The sequence below is a fragment of the Pseudorca crassidens genome, chromosome 19 (assembly GCF_039906515.1).
Source record: "Pseudorca crassidens isolate mPseCra1 chromosome 19, mPseCra1.hap1, whole genome shotgun sequence".
Taxonomy (NCBI): Eukaryota; Metazoa; Chordata; class Mammalia; order Artiodactyla; family Delphinidae; genus Pseudorca; species Pseudorca crassidens.
Window position 1 is genome coordinate 17,152,821 of NC_090314.1, and position 23,390 is coordinate 17,176,210.

Below are 23,390 nucleotides of genomic sequence, written 5' to 3' on the forward strand. Positions count from 1 at the left end.
TGCTGAAAACAAAAAATACAACCAAGAATACTCTACGCAGCAAGGTTATCATTCAGAATTGAAGGAGAGATAAAGAGTTTGACAGACAAACAAAAGCTAAAGGAGTTCACCACCAACAAACCAGCCCTTCAAGAAATGTTAAAGGGACTTCTCCAAGCAGAAAAGGCCACAACTAGAAGTAAGAAAATGAATAAAGAAAAAAATCTCAATGGCAAAGACAAACATATAGTAAAAGGTAGTGGATCAACCACTTATAACTCTAGTAGAAAGGTTAAAAGACAAAAGTAGTAAAATCATCTATATCTACAATAAATAGTTATGGGATACACAAAATAAAAAGATATAAAATATGCATCAAAACATAAAACGTGGTGTAGGGGTGGGGGAAGTAAAAATGTAGGGCTTTTAGAATCCCTTCAAACTTAAGAGATCATCATAAAATAGACAGCTATATACAAAGGTCATTATACATGAACCTCAAGGTAACCACAAACCAAAAACTGGTAAGAGATACACAAAAAATAAAGAGAAAGGAATCCAAACATAACACTAAAAATAGTCATCAAATCACAAGGGAAGAGAGACAAGAGAAGGAAGGAACAAAGAACAACTAAAAAAACCCAGAGAAACAATTAACAAAATGGCAATAAGTATATACCTATCAATTATTACTTTAAATGTAAATGGACTAAATGCTCCAATCAAAAGACACAGGATGGCTGAATGGATAAAAAAATAAGACCCATATAAGAGACTCACTTCAAATCTAAAGACACACACAGACTGAAAGTAAAGAGATGGAAAAAGATATTCCACTCAAATGGAAATGAAAAGAAAGCTGAGGGAGGAATACTTATATCAGACAAAATAAACTTTACAACAAAGACTGTAACAAGAGACGGAAAAGGGAATGTCGTAATGATAAAGGGATCAAGCCAACAAGAGCACATGACACTTGTACATATCTGTGTGTCCGACACAGAAGAACTTAAATACATATAGAGAGCAAATATTAACAGACATACAAAGAGAAAGACAGAACACAATAGTAGTAGGGAACTTTAACACATTTTCATAAATAGATAGATCATCCAAACAGAAAAATCAATAAGGAAATACTGGCCTTAAACAACACATTAGACCAGCTTGACTTAATAAATACATACAGAATAGTCCATCCCAAAACAGCAGAATATACATTCTTTTCAAATGCACATAGAACATTCTCCAAAATAGATGACATGCTAGGCCACAAAACAAGTCTCAATAAATTTAAGAAAACTGAAATCATATTAAGCATTCTTTTCTGATCACAATAATTAGAAATCAATTACAATAAGAAAAATGGGAAAAACACAACCATGTGGAGGCTAAACAACATGCAACTAAACAACCAATGGGTCAATGAAGAAATCAAAGGGGAAATAAATAAATACCTTGACACAAATAAAAAAGAGACGGCCCAAATAAATAAAATCAGAAATGAAAGAGAAGTTACAACTGACACCACAGAAATACAAAGGATCATAAGAGATTACCATGAAATATTCTATGCCAACAAATTGGACAACCTAGCAGAAATGGATAAATTCCTAGAAACATACAATCTTCCAAGAATGAATCAGGAAGAAATGGAAAATATGAACAGACTGATTACCAATAATAAAATTGAATCAGTAATCAAAAAACTCCCAACAAACAAAAGTCCAGGGCCAGACAGCTTCACAGCTGAATTCTACCAAACATTTAAAAAAGAGTTAATACTTATCCTCCTCACACTATTCCAAAAAGTTGAAGAGGAAGAATCACTACCAAATTTGTTCTACAAGGCCAGCATTACCCTGGTACCAAAACCAGACAAAGACACTACAGAAAAAGAATATATCCCTGATGTACACAGATGCAAAAATCTTCATTTGTTACAACTGGTGAACCTACATCAATACATCATTACCACCCAAAGTCCATAGTTTACATTAGGGTTCATTCTCGGTGTTGTATATGCTATGAGTTTTGACAAATGTATAATGACATGTTTCCCCATTATAGTATCATACACAGTGGTTTCACTGCCCTAAAAATCCTCTATGCTCCACCTATTCATCCCAACCTCCTCCCTAACCCCTGGCAACCACTCATCTTTTTACTATCTCCATATCGTTTTGCCTTTTCCAGAGTGTCATATAGTTGGAATCATATAGTATGTAGCCTTTCCAGATTGGTTTCTTTCATTTAGTAATAGGTATTCAAGGTTGCGCTGCGTCTTTTTTTTTTTTTTTTTTTTTTTGGGCTGCGCAGCTTGTGGTATCTTAGCTCCCTAACCAGGGATAGAAACTGGGCCCCCTGCAGTGGAAGTGCAGAGTCCTAACCACTGGACTGCCAGGGAATTCCCTCCTCCATGTCTTTTCATGGCTTGATAGCTCATTTCCTCTTAGTGCTGAATAATAGGCCTTTGTCTGATGTACCACAGTTTATTTTACCCATTCACCTACTGAAGGATATCTTGGTTGCTTCCAAGTTTTGACAATTATGAATAAAGTTTACTATAAACATCTATGTGCAGGTTTTTGTGAGAACGTAAGTTTTCAACTCCTTTGGTTAAATACCAAGGAGCAAAATTGCTGGGTTGTATGATTAGAGTATGTTTAGTTTTGTAAGAAACCACCAGACTATCTTCCAAAATGGCTGTACCATTTTGCATTCCCACCAATAATGAATGAGAGTTCCTGTTGTTCTACATCTTCACAAGCACTTGCTGTTGTCAGGGTTCTGGATTTTAGCCTTTCTGATAGGTGTGTAGTGGTAACTTGTTTTAATTTGCATTTCCCTGATGACATATGACGTGGAGCATATTTTCATGTTCATTTGCCATCTGTCTAACTTTGTTGGTGAGATGTCTGTTAAGGTCTTTGGCCCATTTTTTAATGCAGTTGTTGTTTTCTTTTTTTTTTTTTTTTTTGTGATACGCGCACCTCCCACTCTTGTGGCCTCTCCCGTTGCGGAGCACAGGCTCCGGACGCGCAGGCTCAGCGGCCATGGCTCACGGGTCCAGCCGCTCCGCGGCATGTGGGATCTTCCCGGACCGGGGCACGAACCCGTGTCCCCTGCATCGGCAGGCGGACTCTCAACCACTGCGCCACCAGGGAAGCCCCAGTTGTTGTTTTCTTAGTATTGAGTCTTAAGAGTTTTTTTATATATTTTGGATAACAGTCCTTTATCAGATGTGATTGCCTTCTTTTTTAGGCTGAATAATATTCCTTTGTATGTATATACCAAATTTTCTTTATCCATTCATCTGTCAATGAATATTTAGGTTGCTTCTTGGCAATTGTGACTAACACTGCAATGAACATGGGTGTACAATATCTTTTCAAGATCTTGTTTTCAATTCTGTTGTATTTACACCCGGAAGTGAGATTGTTGAATCATATGGTAATTCTATTCTTAACTTTTTGAGGAAGCTCCATACTGTTTTCCATAGCAACTGCACTATTTTATATTCCTACCAACTGTGCAAAGTTGTGCAACTGCACTATTTTATATTCCTACCAACTGTGCAAACTCCACATCCCCATCAACACCTGCTATTTTGGTATTTTTGATAGTGGTCATCCTCAGAGGTATAAGGTGATATCTCATTGTGGTTTTGATTTGTTTTTCCCTGATCATTAATGATATTAAGCATCTTTTCATATGTCTGTTGGCCATTTATATGTTTTTTGAAGAAATGTCTATTCAAGTCCTTTGCCCGTTTATTAATCAGATTACTTGTTGAGTTGTAGGAGTTCTTTATATATTCTGAATATTAACCCCTTATCTGATATATGGTTTGCAAATATTCTCAGTAGGCTGCCTTTTCACTCTGTTGATTGTCTCCCTTGCTGCACAGAACACTGAAGGGTTTTGAGCAGAGGTGTGATATAATCTGAACAGCCTTTTTTTTTTTTTTTTTTTGCGGTACACGGGCCTCTCACTGTTGTGGCCTCTCCCGTTGTGGAGCACAGGCTCCGGACGCGCAGGCTCAGTGGCCATGGCTCACGGGCCCAGCCGCTCCACGGCATGTGGGATCTTCCTGGACCGGGGCACGAACCCGCGTCCCCTGCATCGGCAGGCAGACTCCCAACCACTGCGCCACCAGGGAAGCCCTGAACAGCCTTTTTTAAAGATCATTCTGACTGCTGAGTGAAAAATGACTATAGGGAAACGAAAAGGAAAGCAGGAAGATGAATTAGAAGAGAATGATGGATTTGACTAGGTTGCTGGTAATGGAGATAAAGCAGAGAGATTTGGATGCAGAAAGGACTTGTTTAAAAGGAATCAAGGATGATGTCTAGATTTTTGGCTTGAGAAACTAGGGAGACAGTGTTATTAGTGTCATTTACTGAGAGGATGAAGGAGAACAAAGGAAACAGATATGGCATGCCTAAGGCTCTGTCTTTGATCCTCTTCTCTTTCTTCACTTATGCCCTTGGTGTCTCATGCAGCCCCATGGGGTTTAAATATTATCTACCGGCTGACAACTCTCAAATTTCTATGTCCAGCCTACACCTCATTCCCAGAATCCAGACTTGTCCATCCAATTGCCTATTTAATATCTCTACTTGGATATCACAAATCTAACATATTCTCATATTCCCTAAACCAGTCTCTCCCATGATGGTCAATGGCACTAGAAGAATTTAGTTGCTCAGGCCCAAAGCTCTGGAGTCACATCCCACATCTAAAGCATCAGGAAATCGTGCTAGTTCTAACTTCAAAATATATCCAGAATCCCAAGATTTCTCCTCACCTCTACTGCTGCTGCCCTGATACAAGCCACAATTGTTTCTCCACCTGGATTTCTGCAATCACTCTTAATAGGTCTCCCTGTCCCTGCCCTAACCGTTCTATGTTCTTTCCTCAACAGAGATGCCAGAGAAACTCTGCTAAAATGTAAGTCGGATGTTATTCCCCTATACGATGACTCTCTATTTCACTCAGACTAAGAGCCAAAGCCTAAGCCTCTGCATGATTTGTCCACCACCACTCCCCTTCCCTCTCTAACCTCCTTTAATACTCTCCCCATCACTGGCTGTGCACCAGCCACACTGGCCTCCCCGCCGTTCACCGGATACACTAGGTACCTCCTGACTTTGGGTCTTTGTTCTAGCTGTTTCCTTTGCCTGGTATGCTCTTCCCCCACATATCTCTACTTCACTAACGCCTTCCCCTCACCTTCAGCTCTTTGCTCCAATTTCAACTTGACAATTAGGCTCACCTTGATCTCCCCACTTAAAAGTTGCTACTTACTTCTCCCCATCGCTGTCCCCAAGCCCATCTCACCAGCACTCTCACCCTTTTCTACTTTTTTCTTTTTTTTCTATGGTACCTAACAATTTACCTATTATGTTTCTTATTTACTGCCTGTTCCTCCTTGCTAGATTATAAGCAACACAAGGGCAGAATATTTGTTATGCTCATTGATGGATATTCCAAGCACAAGAACAGTACCAGGCACATCGTATTCCTTCAGTAAATATTTGTTGAAGGAATGAAAGTAAGTAGGCTGGATCAGTGGGAAGTTAAGACTTCTGTTTTGAATGCATTAAATTTGAGATTCCCATTGACCATCCATGTGGAGATGTCAAATAGACTTTGTCTTCGTAAAATATATGTGCAGGTTTACCACTACCACAAGCCCAGTAACTTTGTCTTAACCTTTTTTCTTAGAAGGCAAGCTATCCATCTTTTGGTTTTCTCTTATCTTCCAGCATCTTGGCACTTACTTTGGGTCTGGAAGAAAAATGGTGAGATGCTGATTTTCACATCCCTACCAGTCATATTTCGTCATTAAGTGACGTAAGTCACCTTCAGTCATTGTTGACCTCTGATCATCTTTGGTAACTCTGACTCACATGTACACATGTGAACATACATATGTTATTCATTGTATATCATATTTATTAATCACCAATATTTACTACTGTATTGGTCACAGTACAATGGTCATTGTAAATCATTAAACTAAGATTATAGGGATTTATAAATAGGAGACATATTTCCATTCAGAGTTTAGAGTCTTGGTGAGGAAAAGAAACACAGAACACATACAAATAATTTCAGAGCAATACAAATGTGAACTAATCTATTTTTCTGCATATATAAAAGTTAATAGAAAAAAAATCTTCCCATTTACGGAAAAAAAAACTTAATAGCTGAATTAAATTGCAAACACAGTCAACTCACGCTTTAATTATGTCAGAATGCAGTGAAGTAGACTACTTATAATACTATAATCACCAGGCTTGAGTCCTAGCATTCTTTTGTCTACCCCTTAATTGTCTTACTTCAGCAATAATTTAAGAAATACTAGCTAACAGCAACAAGAAGACAAAGCTTACAGTCATATTTTAGAGTGTTATCTAATCATCTTTTTAGATGTAACTTTAATAGGACTGTAACTAGCCAGCTCCAATCAATAACACATACAAACATATGCCCAGGGTAAGGGGCAGGGAGGAAGGACAGAAGTCTTTTAAAAATATGACCTAATTCTCAGAGAAGAAACTACATTCAGTGGCCTCTGGTCCTACAGATCACATTTTATATAAATAATGATTTTGTAGCATATAACTTACGAACAATCTAAAACTAAAGGTCTGGGCTTCCTGGTGGCGCAGTGGTTGAGAGTCTGCCTGCCGATGCAGGGGACACGGGTTCATGCCCCGATCCGGGAGGATCCCACATGCCGCGGAGCGGCTGGGCCCGTGAGCCATGGCCGCTGAGCCTGCGCGTCCGGAGCCTGTGCTCCGCAACGGCAGAGGCCACAACAGTGAGAGGCCCGCGTACCGCAAAAAAAAAAAAAAAAAAAAAAAAACTTTTCAAAATCATCTAAAAAACTGGAAACAAATGGGATATTAACTGAGTTATGAATAATTTAAGATTTTTTTTCAAGATGCCACAAATAGGCATTATTTGCCATCTGTATTAAACTTCACATTATTTTTCCAATACTAAATGTCAAAGACTGTATAAGTAATCTTAGCTAAGTAGCTGGTCCAGATCCATTGTCTTGATTTTTTCCTTAACAGAAAACCTACTTATGCAAAGCTAGAGCTAGAGTTCACTGTCACAGAGAACACTGATCTGCAGATAGGCCTGACATTTCTGACAGCTGCAGCTACTACCAGATTCAGTTTATTTTTTTAAGCTGGCATGTTATGTGGCTCAACATAGACTAAAGGATAAAATGTCTGATTTCAGAACATTATCCAGTCAAAGAAAATTTTAATTTTGGGAATGAAACATTCACCATAGGCATATCTCAAAGCAATATAGCACTTTATTAACAGTATAAAGGATCTGCTATTTATCCTACTCATTAACAATCATAAATAATCAAGCCTCTAAAATCCATTAGTCTCTTACTGGGCTATCTAAACCAATGACCTTCAAACTTTTTTATTCATAGGAAAATAATCTTGAAAAATTATGCAACATTTCACACATTCTAAAGTTGGTACCTAAAAGTTTTGATTTTAAATTTAAATAGTAACAATGTAATTTCTTGCATAATGTAAATTTTTATTTTTTAAATAAAGCCTTTACATTGTTATTTTAGATGGATTCAAATAAATAAAAATACTACAGAGATTTGATTCCTAGAATCATCTTTTAAAACTTGCATGAACACTCTTCTTCAACAGGAGGAATTTTATAGCTTTCTTTTGTAAAAGAAACTTGAACTTTTATTTCCATTCCACTTGCTCCACAGATTGTTATTCAAATGGGACATACTTTTTTTTTTAATAGATCTTTATTGGAGTATAATTGCTTTGCAATGCTGTGTTAGTTTCTGTAGCACAACAATGCGAATCAGCCATATGAATACACGTGTCCCCATATCCCCTCCCTCTTAAGCCTCCCTCCCATCCTCCCTATCCCACCCCTCTAGGTCATTGCAAAGCACCAAGCCGATCTCCTTGTGCTATGCTGCTGCTTCAAATGGGATATACTTTTATGCTTGAAAGTCCTTCATTGATCATCCTATAATACTTCAATCTATAATATGTATTATGCTAATTTAAATTTCTCTTAATTTCCAATGACATTAATGCCCTATTAAATTTTTGTCTTCTAGATTGAATTACTGGGACTTCCCTGGCAGTCCAGTGGTTAAGACTTCGCCTTCCAGTGCAGGGGGTATACCTGGTCGGGGAGTTAACTAAGATCTCACATGCCCCGAGGCCAAAAAACCAAAACATAAAACAGAATCAATACTGTAACAAGTTCAATACAGACTTTAAAAATGGTCCACATCAAAAAAAACTTTATAGATTGAAGTATGACAATAACTACTGGTATACAATTTATCAATAAAGGCATAGTTTTATTATCAATTTCAATAAATAATAAACCTAACAGGTAATAATTACTGAAAATATATCTTTTCATGAGACGTTTCAGTGATGCTTTTATGATACCATTAAAGTAATCACCAAATTGTCCCTTTTGTTTTTGGTGCACTTTGTAAAACCCTGAGTTAACATATCATAGTGTGATTCAGATGGATAGAAAAAAATAGGCCTATCTTCAGTCAAGTGGAAGAAGAGGATATGAGATTGAACCTCAGCAGCCAGTATCTTTCTCAGGCATGGAAGATCTGGAAATTTATTTCCTTAAAGTTATCCAAACTAACTGGTCTCTTCCTCCTCCCCATACACACCCAGCTTGAAAACCACTGATTTAGACTATTTCCTCTACTCCCAAGGGAAACTGGCAAAGAAAGACGAAAGGTATATATTTTGGTTTTAAGCCTACCTACCAATCTAATTTTTCTATACTCAGAAAATATTGAATGCAATGTATTGTGAAAGCTATGATGTTTTCATTCCTTTACCAATATTAAAGAATAAGACTAAAAGTGTAATCACTAGGAATCTGTCCAGCACTACAACAAATTGTGATCAATACTAATTGTTATGGGTGGCTAAATCTTCTGATCAAAGAATCTATTCATACCCATTCAACTCCTTCAATCCATGTGTCTCACAACTAATCTTCGTATGCCTGAAGATACTCAATTCATCTTTATCATGGAACCAATCCCTATTACTGTTTTCACTAGAGAGATCTAGCTTTAAGGAAGTGGAGGGTATTTAAATAAATTCAACCATTCATTCAAAGATGGTGCACTAACAACTCACTCTTATGCCTCATGCAGAAAGCCAATGGAAAAAAAATATAACCAATGCTACAATGTTAAGACTTGAACAGAGCAAGTTTTTTTTTTAACTTGCCTCAGTAGGCCAACTATAAAGTATCAAACTGTATGACACAAGAACCCCATAAACCTTTTACAGAAAAAAAAAAATGCAATGTATTTTTTTCATTAGGAAAAGCATTTTAGCATGCAGGAATATAGATAGGCAAATTCTATTCTATATTTAAATTTGGAGCTTACTGTTATTTCTTTAATAAAACTACTTCAAGCTGGGATGAAGTGAGAGAGTGGCATGGACATATATATACTACCAAATGTAAAATAGATAGCTAGTGAGAAGCAGCTGCATAGCACAGGGAGATCAGCTCGGTGCTCTGTGACCACCTAGAGGGGTGGGATAGGGAGGGTGGGAAGGAGACGCAAGAGGGAGGAGATATGGGGATATATGTATATGTATAGCTGATTCACTTTATCATACAGCAGAAACTAACACACCATTGTAAAGCAATTATACTCCAATAAAGATGTTAAAAAAAAAAGAATGTGGTGGAATAAAATTTAAAAAAAAAAAAAACTACTTCAAGGGATAGTGAAAAGTTCTCACAACTTTGACTTCTGTGAACAATTTATTTATAAATAAGTGGGTTATTAAATGATAATTTTGCACTCCTTGAGATATTTTTAAAAGCTAATGAGTATGATGGTCATAAAAAATTTTAAGTGGAAGATCTGCATTAAATGAATGGAAAAAACAGAGATTGCCCTTGAAAGAATTTTTCCCATATTCCTGGTCTTTAAATTCAAGTTTGCTTTCACCAAATCTTAACTGAACTTGGTCTTCATATTCTGAACAACTTATCTTATGAAAATCTATTTCCTTCACCACTCCCACTGAATATACATTTGCTAATGATATGATTCTACAAAGTTAAACTACATTACACAGTCCTGTATCTGTTTTCAGTTTTGTCTAACTTGGTCAACACTCTCTCTCAGGCAGGTCTTTGAACTGTATTTTCCTTTGGGTTTTTTGTTGTTGCTGTTGTTTTTAAGTACTTTCCTATTTTCTACCACCTGTATTTAAAAAAAAAAAAAAAAAGCACATCTAATTTTTAGACTTTGGATCTGAAGATTTAGGGGCCATATCCTAAAACAGTGTTTGGTTCTCAACCTTGATGAAAGTATACTATTACATTACAAAATATACAAGCACACTGCTCCTAAAGGTTAAATTTTTATATGAGGCTATACTTCAGTTTACTAAAACAAACAAACTTATGACTCAAGCAGAAGAAAAAATTCCGTTTGAGTATCATTTTAAGTTTTTGCTTTCCTTTTAAATGAGGTGGCACTCAGATAAAAGAGAGAAAGAGAGAAAGGAAGAAAGATTCAAGTAGCTCCTTAATGTACAAGATCAGATAAAACCAAAAGCCCTTTATTAATGCACATTTGATTATCAATAGTATTCTTAAAATATCAACAGGCTGAGAATATCTAAACTGTTGGCATTCCTTAAAGAAAACATCCCAGTACAAAATGCCAGAAGTACATTCACTTTGGAGATGAAAAAGCACCCATCTGTTCATATATATATATATATTTTTCCCCCAGTTGAATTTCTTGCTCCAAGCAATTAAATGATGCTAGGAAACAATATCAATTCAATTTTCAAAATCAGGCACACTGCCATATGCTTTCCACATATCTCATAATGCCTAAATCTCTTTATAACCTTGACCTCTTTCCCAAGTTCCAGAGCCTATCTCACAACTGTACATCAAGTATTTATACTAGTACATCCAGTACCACCTCACCTCCAATTTTCACTCCTCTCACATCTAAAGAGAAAACACACACACACAAACACACCCCTTCCAATTAGTTTTTTCCCATTTCCATTATCATTCTTACTTATCCAGGCTCAAAATCTCCAAGTTATATCTTTAATTAAGTCTTTCTTTGCCTTGACACTCTGTTTTACTATCTAACTGACGGTCAGTTCTGCAACTTTTCTTGCACAATTTCTTATATATCTCATACTCCCTTTTCATTCCCATGGCATCCCTCTAGATAAATCCCATATCTCCAAAAAAAGACCTTACTCCAAATAACCGTAAAAACCTCCCTAGTCTCACTTCCTGTAGGACCCTTTCCCTGCCAATACATTTTGTATAAAGATAACTACAAAATGCATAGCACCACACTGTCCTTATCAAAGAATTCACACTCTGGCAGGAGACACAAAAAACTAACGACATAAGTAGATAAGCATTACACTGATGTTAAACAAAATGTTCTAGGAAGGTAAGAGTGACAGTTACTACAGGGGAAGTTTTCAGAGAAGGTTACAGCTGAACTGGAGAAAAGCATTTCAGACAGAGAATAGCCTAGTATGTGAAGGTTCACATTTTGCAGGAAGGACAAGTCATTCAGTGGTAGGTGAAAAGAAGGAGAGAAGACTAGAAATGTAGGCTTGAGTCAGACTGTGAAAAGTTTAGACTTGCTCCAATTAAAATGTGAAACAAGCAAAGATATAAGAATGCTTTAAGTTTTAGTGTGTTTGCTAGTTTGCTTTTAATATGTAATTTTTAAAACAAAAATTAACACAAGCACTAATAGAACTAGACACATCTACCTTAAGTGTGACCAATGGTAAATCACTTATCATATACACTTTGGATTAGTAAACAGACTCTGCAGGAAAATTAGATATGAGGACAGTATTTTGTACATGTTCATTAGGTCAGATTGGTTTATGTTATTTAAATCCTCTGTGTCCTTACTGATATTTTTGTCTTCATGATCTAACAATTACTGAGAAAGGCATGTTTAAAATCTCCTACTGTATTTATGGATTTGTCTATTTCTTAATACCAGATATTATATTTCTTCAGTTCTGTGCCATCCATTTGATTTTTTTTTATTTTATATAGATTCCAATTTCCTGGTGTCATAAGAATTACAACATAATGCCCTATTTAATGACACAGAAAATGCTGCACAAGAATAAGCTTTTCAGTCCATTTTTGGACCAAATCTAACTAACCTTTTATGTTGTTCAAAACAGTTTGGTAATTATTTTCCCCAGGCTCTTTCCTTTCTGTCAGCAATCTACTTAAAGCCAAACATACCTCAGTATTTAAGAGCACATCAGTGCTACTCAGTCTGACCTCCACTTTACGCAGAGAAGGGCTGCCCACATGATCAAAGGAGTTTAAAGTCGCACCAAAAATCCTGAATTAGTTACAGATATGTTATCTGGTCACATTTCATAGCTCTCTTCTCTTTCTAGGTGGTTACTTGCCCTTTTAAAAATTTCTGTAAGTTGAAAGAGGGCAATTCTTAAAAGTTGACTGAAACTATAATTCAGTTTCATTAGGTTTGCTTTGGAATAAACATATTAAACCATCAGATGATTTTTATAATGTCTTCAAAACCATGAAGAAAGAAAATAATAAAGAATGGTAAACAAAAGGCATACAAATCAGCACACTGTGGTTAAAAAAAAAAAAAAAAAATAGAAGAAGGCCTGCCCCGTGAATAAGTTCAGCTTAGGCTCTCACAGTAACAGGCTTTAGCAGAGGAGCACGACTGTTCACAGGCCTTATTAGGATAGTCATTCCCCAGATGGATCCTGAGGTTTGAGAGACATGTTGAGAGAAGCAAGGCCACCCACGTAGGCAGCTAGATATGCTGAATCAACCCTGGCAATGAAGGTGAAGGTGGTGGGGGCAAAATTACCTCACATCCCCCATTACTAATACACTATCTGATCCCCGAGAGCAGGAATTGTTTCTGTTTTGCTCACACTGTACCCCATCACTTAATATAGTGTATGGGATGTGGCAAGTGCTCAGTAAATATTTGCTAGGTTAATAAATGATTCCGCACCAGTTATTTCTTCTCTAAGGCCTTGATTTCCTATAAAGCAGAAGGGTTGGACTAGATCAATATATTCATTTTCAGCTCTAAACTTCTTTGAGTTAGAATTTTTAAATACATCACATAAATGTCAGTCAAGTTATTCCAGGACATCCGGGTCTGAATATACGCCTACTCACAAGGTTTCACAACATCTTATCGCAGTCCAGTATAAGACAAACAATGAATTTACCCTGTTGAAACTACTGAAACTTAATACTTATGTTTCATGGGTGCACATATACGTTGAAACTTATGAAATTGCACACTTTAAATGTGTCCAGTTTATTGTATGTCCATTATACCTTGCTAAAGCTATTAAAACACACACACAAAAGAAACTACCGAAACTGCTCAATATTGCTAAGGCAGTAAAAGATATAAGCTACCTATTGTAGAAATAAAATATGCCTGACCATCCAGCTGAAACAGGAGAGAAGTAGATGCTCATAAAAACAATAATAATGGCAACGGCAAAATTTAGCTCCTTTAGATGTCTGAAGACTCAGAAAAACCCGTTGCCTGGCTTAACCAAGTAATCTTACTATGAAGGAAGCACACTTACTTTTTAAATAGTATAACATATATTTACCTTCCTTAATTATTTGTCAATTAGAAACTACTTTCTAACCTTTTACAACTTTCTCCAAAAATGAAAGTTTAATTATTTTTTAGTCCATTATTTTAAATAGTATCTCAAATAATGAAGCAACTTGACTACATCACAAAACCACTAGTTCATGAAATCAGGTTTTATTATATATACTTGCTAAAGGGAATTCCCTGGTGATCCAGTGGCTAAAACTCTGTGCTTTCACTGCGGACGGCGTGAGTTCAATCCCTGGTCGGGGAACTAAGATCCCACCAAAAAAAAAAAAAAAAAAAAAAGAAAGAAAGAAAGAAAAAATAGAAATATATTTGCTAAAGATTGAAATGAGATTAAACATTAAAGTACGTCCTTTATCTTTAAAATTTTTTAATGGTTTTCAAACCACTTCTAATTGTTCCGGGCAGAAAGTCTGGCTTCTAAATATTTCAAAGCCCTTTCTAAATAGTTCAAATCACTAGTTATATATAAGAAACACTGGTAGAAACTATACGGGAATAAGAAGACTCTAGAAAGTATCAAGTCCTCAAACTTAGCACCCAATTTGTGTACACTTGGCTTGACATAAGAAGTCAAAGAGTTATTCAAATATTTATATGAAGGCACATGAAGAGAAACGTCGTAACATACTTTATAATGTGACTAACTGCCAACAACAAGGTAAGGGGAAATCTAAGGCATTCACCGTGGGCAGATTCTAAGAAGAGAAAGAAGTTTATACTGATGACTTTTCCATAGAGTGACTTGTTCCTTCTGATTACTCTTAATTAAATTGTCTAAGCCTGGGCATAAAAATGAAAAAGTCATTATTCAAAGGATACCAAAAGTTTAAAAAGAACAATAGCTGTTTTTGTAACATTTAAAAGAAAAGGTAAACAATTCAAGCTTACTTTAACATAAACATACCATTTCATGAGAAATTGCTGGTGGATATGTAAAGTAGTACAGCCACTGTGTAAAAAGCTAAATACAGAATTACCATATGACCCAGCAATTCCACTCCTGAGTATTTGAAAAGATTTGAAAACAAGGACTCAAGTAGATACTTGTACACCAACATTCATAGCAGCATTATTCATAGTAGCTAAAAGGTGGAAACAACGGATGACTGGATAAATGAAATGTAGTATATACATACAATGGAATACTTCTCAGCCATAAAAAGAAATGAAGTTCTGATACATGCTGCAAAATGGATGGACCCTGAAAACGTTCTGCTAAGTGAAATGAGCCAGATGTAGAAGGACAAATATATTAACTCTAGTTATATGAAATATCTAGAGTAGGCAAATTCACAGAGATAAAAAGGAGATTAGAAGTTACCAGTGGCTGGGGGTGGGGTGGGGTGGGGGCGGTGGGAAATGAGTGGGGAATAGGGAGTTTTTGCTTAATGGTTACAGAGTTTCTGTCTGGTATTTTTAAAGTTTTGTAAGTAGACGGTAGTGATACAGACGTACAACATTGTGAATATAATTAATACCACTTAATTCTGCATTTAAAAATGGTTAAGGGCTTCCCTGGTGGCGCAGTGGTTGAGAGTCCTCCTGCCGAAGCAGGGGACGCGGGTTCGGGTGCCCTGGTCCGGGAAGATCCCACATGCCGCGGAGCGGCTAGGCCCGTGAGCCATGGCTGCTGAGCCTGCGCGTCTGGAGCCTGTGCTCCGCAATGGGAGAGGCCACAGCAGTGAGAGGCCCGCGTACCGCAAAAAAAAAAAAAAAAAAAAAAAGGTTAAAAATGTCAAATTTTATGATATATTTTTTTCAACCACAATTTTTAAAAAACAGCATTCCACAATCATCCCACATATTAAAATACAAAGGGAAAATGTGCCTTTATGCTAAATGGAGAGAAGTGGTGGTCATCACATTAACCAAGCTGCCCAACTTGGCCACTTGCAGCCTCACTTTATGTGCCTCCTGATGGGACTGATATAATGATCTTGCTGGAAATTCTGACCTGATAATCTTATCAGGAAGAAAGCAGCAAATCTAGAATATGGGACGTTCTGTAGGACAACTGGCCTGGACACTTCAGAAGTTTCACCATCATTAAGAAAAGAGACTGTTGATATGACTGTTCTAGATGGGGGAAACTAAAAAAACACAAGAGCCAAATGCAATGCTGGGACCTTGACTGCATCTGATCTGGAAGAAAAGGAGCTATAAGAGATATCTGGGGGATAATAGAGGAATTTTGAGTTATGAACAGCATGTGCGATGATAGTACTGAATTACTGTTGATTTCTCAGTTACAATAATGGTACATGGGTTATACAAGAGAATGTCCTTGTACTTAGGAAATACATACTTGGGAGGTATTTACAGGTGAAGTGTCATAAAATCTGCAACCTACTTTTGGACCATTTGGCAAAAGAGTGTGTGTGTGTGTGTGTGTGTGTGTGCGCATACACGTGAGAGGGGTTAGGAGGGGGAACATTTGGGGTAAGATAACAGTTGGTGAATTTAAATGAAGGATATACAGGTGTTCATGTAGTTTTCTTTCAATTTTACTGTGGGCTTGAAATTTTCAAAATTAAAAAACAAAAGATTAAAAAAATCAGAATTCAGACTTCCCCAGTGGTCCAGTGGTTAAGACTCTGCGTTTCTAATGCAGGGGGCACAGGTTTGATCCCTGGTCAGGGAACTAAGATCCCACATGCTGGGCAGCATGGCCAAAAAAAAAAAAAAAAATCAGAATTCCTCGAAATTTCCTCTTTCCACCAGAGTATACTTAGGAATGCTAAATGCACACAGGGGGAAATACAGCACATTCAGGGCTTTACATACCTTCCACATCATACCAATGCGCACCATTTGTGATCCCATCTTTGAAAGTCTCATCTTCATCTCCAGGACAATGAGGGGCACCAGTTTTCATTATGGGGTGGTTTGAAGCATAGGCTTTTGCCAAGTATTTAAATACTTCATCGTCTGAGGTTTTGCTATATATTCCAGTAGCCTTATGTTCTGGAGAATCATCAAAAGGATAGCTTGCTACCACCGAGCCACCATGCAGATTTCCAGAAAGCACAAACCTTTGAAAACATAACCAAATCACATATCATTTTTTCAAGGGAACAGAAAACATGTATTTTAAAATTCTACATCTTTTATAAATGAACTTAGATATTCCTCTTGATACCTAGAAGACAACTCTATCAGCTGTCAGACTAACAACAATAAAAAAAAAAGAAAATGGAAAGTATTATTAACTCAATAAATTTCAAACAGTTTTTACAGTCCAAGTTAACTTCAAATAACTTTAAATAATTTCCCCATCACTGAAAAAAATAGCTGAATAACACAGTGTAAATTAATGTTTCAGGAGACGTCTTATTCAGGGAACTGTAAAATCATGTATTAAGTTGAACAATATGAACTTGCCACTATTCAACCATGTCTTGACCTACAAAAATTACAATTTCATAGAGTTCAATCTAATTCTTGTACTTCATATTGTGTTAATTTCATAGAAAGCATGGCTGGCATAAATAAATATTTGTTGAATATACGAGTTAGGTTAATAAGTTTCATGCTTTTTATATTACTGTCCAGAGAGAATTTTTAAGATAGATAGGGAGTCTAATTTAAAACAGGATGTGCTTTGCCTCATTCCATTTTCACAGTACACTAAATTCACATTTTCAGGAGAGAAGCCATAGCTGAGAAAATTCAGGGGCGGGGAAAGACCTGAGCTGCTTTCAGATAAAAACAATACAGAACATTGCATCACTGTAAAAGCAGCTCTCTTTCTAGGTGCAAGGTTCCTGGTTGGACCATTAAAAAATAAACTGACATGGAGACAAGGCTGCTTCTATAAAAGAAACATTTTAAACTTTTTGCACTTTTATTGATACTTTTAAGCGAATCCATTTACAATTTGGTCAAATTTATAGATATAGAAATACTGAAGAATGCCTTTTATGGTAAAAGGTAAAGGCAAAAACATGCCAAAGTCCTATTTATACATTTTTCACTCAGGTAACAGTTCAAACCATTACTATGAGTGGAGATTAAACACTTTTCTCTTTGCACTCAAAATTAGATTTTTTGCTTCTGCCTTTTTGTGGCTGAAATAAACTGACCTACAGTAATTCTAAAGGGGGTTGATTTATAACATTTCTTTCTATATGTTTGAAAGAAAATTAAGTCTACGATATGTTTAATTTGAAAGGTTAGGTATGATCAGTACCTCCCAGAGGAGGTCAAACAATGAAAATTACTTGTAACACAGAATCTATTCATCAGAAGACAGAATTTAGCTGATAAAGACAGTGATTAAACACCAGAATAGACTATGAAAGAAGACTAGTTTTACATAATTAAAATTAGCACAGTTCTAGATACCAGAGGGGAATGCCATTTGGTATAGTGGCAATAGCACAGGCTTTAAAACCAGGCAAATATGCGTAAGAACATTTGGTTTCGCAGACATGTCACTCACTAGTAACATGATCAGGAGAAGTTGCTGCCTCTAAATCCATTGAACCCCAGTTTCTCTCTCATCTGTAAAACGGGGATTAATGCTACCTGCCTCCCAGGGTTGTTACAAGAATTAAATAAGATAATACATGTACAATTATCTTCCAGCACAATGACTGCTTTATAGCCCCTGCTCAGCAAATGTTCATTCCTTTGGAGACCTCTAGCATCCTGCTTAGGGAATCACTGCCTTACAGACTATAATTCTACTCACCAGTTCCAATTCTACAATGTTACAGAAACAAAAACTAAGCATCTATTCTAACTCCAATTTACCCATCCCTCCTCCATAGCAAGTTATTAACAATTTACTTTTTGGTTTCTATGCCTAAAATAATTTAAGTACTTCCCCACCACCACCCCACACTGACTTTGGGAAAGTTACAAGAAGGCTGGCCCAGTTCAGACAATCAACTGAGCAACAAATTTTCTTGAGTGTCAACTATAAGCCAAATGTTCTACAGGCACTAAGGAATATATTATTGAAGAAACAAATACAAAAATGCCCTCATGGCATTCATAGTCTAGTGGGAAAAAAAAAAAAAGGGTAACTGAATATTCTAAATAAGTGAAGCATGTTACTTTATACGTGTTCAATTAAAATTTTAAATTCCAAGATTCTCTACTAAATGCTGTTTTTCACTTTGTTTGACATTTCTTGTAACACTTCTCAGAAATACTGTTAAAATGGCCTAATCAAATACTTTTAGAACAATGAAATATTTGCAATCTACTTGAGTGATAAAATTAAATTATTAAATTTTCCTTACTCTACTCACATAGTTTTAAAAGCACCAATGCCACTCTGGTAAGGGCGATTTCAAAAGAAAGTGGTATCTATTATAGTGGTTGTAAGATTATTTCTTTTAGTCTTTGTCAAACCAACTTTGTATATCGATCCAATTTTATTTGAAGGGTATTTTATGGTTTCCAATCAAATCAATTCTCTTAAGTGTTTCTCACATTTGACTTCAATATCATATATCATTCCTTGCGTAAGATTTAAAGTAACTGGTAAATATATCATAAAAATTATAAACAAGAGTCTGTAGATATTAAAAAGTCAATCTCCAAGTTAACTTTATTATGGTCCCCAGATAACCCTGTAAATAACTTTAAAAAAATTAAGAAAATTTGATGTCTGATAAACTAAATTCTAAAGGTTTCAGGAAATTGTAGCTATACACCTACCCCAACAATATGATAATGCTTCTCACAAACATACCCAAAAAATCATTTATATGCTAATCTCCTATTAAAGTCTAAGCAGGTATATTTAATTAAAGAACTGTGCCAAAAATATGAGGGTGAAGTAAACTATAAAATCTTTATTTTAATGATGGAGTTAAAATCTTGTATATTTTCTTGAGCAGATGAGTCAATTATCAGTAGTACAAAATCATGGATTGGATGAAGTATAAAGTGAAACAAAGAAAATAAACTCCACTTTCCCAAGCAGGAGGAAATGAGTGTTAAATTGTTACATATCCAAAACAACAACAAAAATCTATTTCTAATACAGCTGGGTGAATAGGATATCAAGAAATTATTCAAATGATTTATTTCACGAAATACATTGAAAAAGGTAATTTCCCTGTACAGACGGATGTCTGTGGTTTTAGAATTTCCTATCCATAAAGTTGTCTCTATATATTTAGGAATCAATCTCAAATCGTGTATGTGCTTGTTGTTTTTACTTTATTCACATATCAATGTCCCTTGTTACTGATTAATCATTAAATAATGTGCACCTTGAGTTATTTATGATCGAGGATGGAAGGATGTACTTTTCACCCTATATACTCACATACTTTCCCTTCTGATTAGAGTTACATTTGCAAAGAGGGCGGATATGATTAGGGTAGTCCATAGCCACAAAATAGAGCCACTTCCTTTGTAATACCAACTGACACAGATGAGCTTTTAAAATCTTCACAAGCTTCTATCATTGAATAGCCAGCCCAGACCATAACTTTAATCATTAAATACTGGTGATATGAAAGAGTTATCCAAAGAGCACATTTTTGGTCCTAGATTTAAAATTTAAAGCTTTCAGTATAGTCTCAAGGTGACTTGCACCAAGACAAAGCTCATTTTTATTTCTGGTCACAGCAGAAGTAATACTGAATAGAAAAATCTACTCACAGAATTTACATCCCTGCAAAGGTCATGATGGGGCTTTTTAAACGTGTCCTTCAAGCAATACAAACAGTGAATTTGATATATCATCTCAGAAAGGCCCTGGCCATCACAGCTTCTGACAATAAGCTATATGTTAAAGTCACACTTCTTATGTAAATGTTCAGAGGCCCTGACACCATTATCTTTATTTTTTTATTTTTTATTTTATTTAAATTTATTTATTTATTTATCTATTTTTGGCTGCATTGGGTGTTCATTGTTACACTTGGGCTTTCTCTAGTTGCGGCGAGCTGGGACTACTCTTCGTTGCAGTGAGCGGGGCTTCTCATTGCGGTGGCTTCTCTTGTGGCAGAGCCCGGGCTCTAGGCACGTGTGCTTCAGAAGTTGTGGCACACAGGCTCAGCAGTCGTGGCTTGTGGGCTTAGTTGCTTTGCGACATGTGGGACTTCCCAGACCAGGGCTCCAACCTGTGTCCCCTGCATTTGCAGGCAGATTCTTAACCACTGCACCACCAGGGAAGTCCCGACACCACTATCTTTAAAGGAAAAATCTTCCCGGAAAGCATGTGAAATTAATACCTACAAGGGATCTCAGAAGGAGTAAAGTGAAAGGTAGGAGATAAAAAGAATCTAGAATTGTCATAATGGCCATGAATTTTTCAAGGTCTGCTATATATGCTGAACCTTGTAGAAGAGATGATTCCAAGTCCTAAAGGGAAACTTCTTTGCTCATTATTGCTTGTATCTTATCTGTCACTCAGATATCTTCTTCAAATCAGTATGGAAAGATTAATTGCTTCACAAGCCTTATGAAGACACAAAAATGGGGATATGCTGGCAAAGCCGATGCTTGACAAAAGGAAGAGGTGCATGGTCACTTCAGATATTATTCCACCTGGAATAAGTTCCTTCTTCCTTTATTCCTCTCCTCCACCATTTTGCTGAAAATCCTACCCATCTCTCAAGACTCAGTTCAAGTTCTACCTTCTCCACAAAGATGACCCATATTATTGTAGCCCACACACATTTTGCCAGTAGGAACAATTCCTGTAAGGTTTAACTGGGTACATAAACACACCATATATATATTTATAATATTTTCTTGTTATACACCAATTTCTTCAGGTCCTCGTGCTTCCTTTAAGTTTTTAAATCTCACAGAGCGGTTACTAACACTTAAGGTGTCTATTAAGTGTGACAATTAGCCATTTGGCCCTGGCCCACTAATAATGTGCACAAGTGGCAGCAGAAACCCTTCAGAGTCTAAAATGAAGCTGCTTACAGATGAAGGTTCCAGATCTGTACAAGTTCTCCAGCCAGCCATACCTATATGCTCCACAGCTGAGTCAGAGGTAAAGACTGGAAGTGAATCAGTTTCGGTTAAATAACCAAGAAGATGACCCCGGGAGTGTCATCTGTCACTTCTAGGCTACAGTCTCCCTCCATGCCCGTTAAGAGCACTGACTAAATGCGTGAGTTGAAGTCCCAGCTACAGAACAGGGATGTTAATGCTGTCTGTCTCATCAGGTTGTGGCCAACATAAACTGAGATCATGCAGTCCACGGAAAGGGCTTAGCACAGTGCCTGTAGTTATAAGATAATCGCAATCTTGTCAGTTTATGTATAAAATAAGTGAGCTGACCTAGGTCATCCTTAATGTCTCTTCCGTCGCTCATATTCTACGATCCTGTGAGAACAGGGGCCAGGATGCTAGAAGAGTCTCCCCTCCGGCCAAACAGCGCTCTCTGCATCCTTTGAATAAATGACAGCCTCTAGGCAGCGCTTCTCGGACAATTAGCCGGACAGGAGGCTAAGCGGCCTGGGCCCTGTCCCCGTTACGGGGTGTCGCTCTCCGCCCTCACTACCCCCGTCCCTTAGGCCTGAGAGCACCGTTTGAGCGCTTGCTGAGTGCCGGATCCAGCCTCTGCTCTGGAGGCTCACTTGGATGGGGAGGGGGCGGGGGGGAGGAGGCGGCGGTGGAGGGAGGACGACACTCACTTGTTCCTGCGAATCCACTCGATCAGGGCGCGCACCTCGGGCACGTCGTCCAGGGACGGGGGCTCACCGGTGCTGAACTGGTCCGGGAAGCTGCGGTTGAGGTCGCGGCCACGGCTGTTGTCGCGGCCGCTGGCCCCGGGAGGGCCGCTGTCGCCGAAGCCGCAGTCGCCCTCGTGGGCGCGCTCGAAGCCGTCGGGGTTGAGGCTGGGCAGAACGTACACGTCAGTGGTGTTGAGCAGGCGGACCAGGCGCAGGTCCCCGCGGCGGTAGCCAGCCGCCAGCTCGCGGGCCAGGTAGACGAGCACCTGGCGCGAGACGGTCTCGTCGCCGTGCATGTTGCCCACCAGCTTCACCTGCGGCCGGCCGGGCAGGAGCGGCCCCGCCGCGTCGGGCCCCGTATCGCCGTCAGAAGGCGGCGGCCCCAGGCCCGCCGTGAGGCGCAGCACCCACAGCGGCCGGCCCTCCACCGAGGTGCCGATGCTGAAGAGGCGGGCCAGGCCCGGGGGCCCCGCGGCCGCCGCCTCCCTCAGCGCCAAGCCCAGCTCCTCTTCGTGGTAGTAGCGGTCGAACTGGCCCTTGACCGCCTCGGCGCCCGCGCTCGTCGTCGTCGTCGTCGCCTCCGCCTTCTTGATGTGCGCTGCCCGGGCCGGGCTCCGCAGCAGCAACAGCAGACACAGCAGCAGCGAGACGCGCCCTGGCCGCCAGGGCGGCCGCGCGTCCCAGCCTCTCGCCATCTTCCAGCAGCGCTGCAAACCCGGACCCCGTTCCCTCGGCTCCGCGCTCCGGGAGGCCTTGGCCAGCCGGATCCCCTCCGCTCCTAGCAACCCCATCCCGCCCTCCAGGCCGCAGCCAATCGTGGCCGGCCCTGCTGCGGCGTCACGCCGAGGGGCGGGGCTGTCCTTAAAGCAGCCGATTCCCTCTGGGCGTGCCTTTCTTCTCTCGGGGAAGAGTTTGGTCACTCTCTTCATCGGTCTAGGTTCCTGTCGCTCTCTTTCCCTCCTCCCCGTTTCCCTTCTGCGTTTGCTCCGCTTCTCCTTTAC

At 38.4% G+C, this 23,390-nt stretch overlaps 1 protein-coding gene across 1 annotated transcript in view; it reads right to left on the reverse strand.

Annotated features, from left to right (window-relative positions):
- CPD (carboxypeptidase D) overlaps positions 1 to 23,140 on the reverse strand; it is a 67,757-nt gene extending 44,617 nt beyond the window's left edge. Inside the window, exons 1-2 of the mRNA XM_067716044.1 lie at positions 22,351 to 23,140; positions 16,517 to 16,764 (exon numbers count right to left, since the gene is read on the reverse strand). Coding sequence (XP_067572145.1) covers positions 16,517 to 16,764; positions 22,351 to 23,084 — 982 coding nt within the window. The 5' untranslated portion in view covers positions 23,085 to 23,140. The remainder of the gene's footprint in view (positions 1 to 16,516; positions 16,765 to 22,350) is intronic.
- Positions 23,141 to 23,390: the final 250 nt, after the last annotated feature.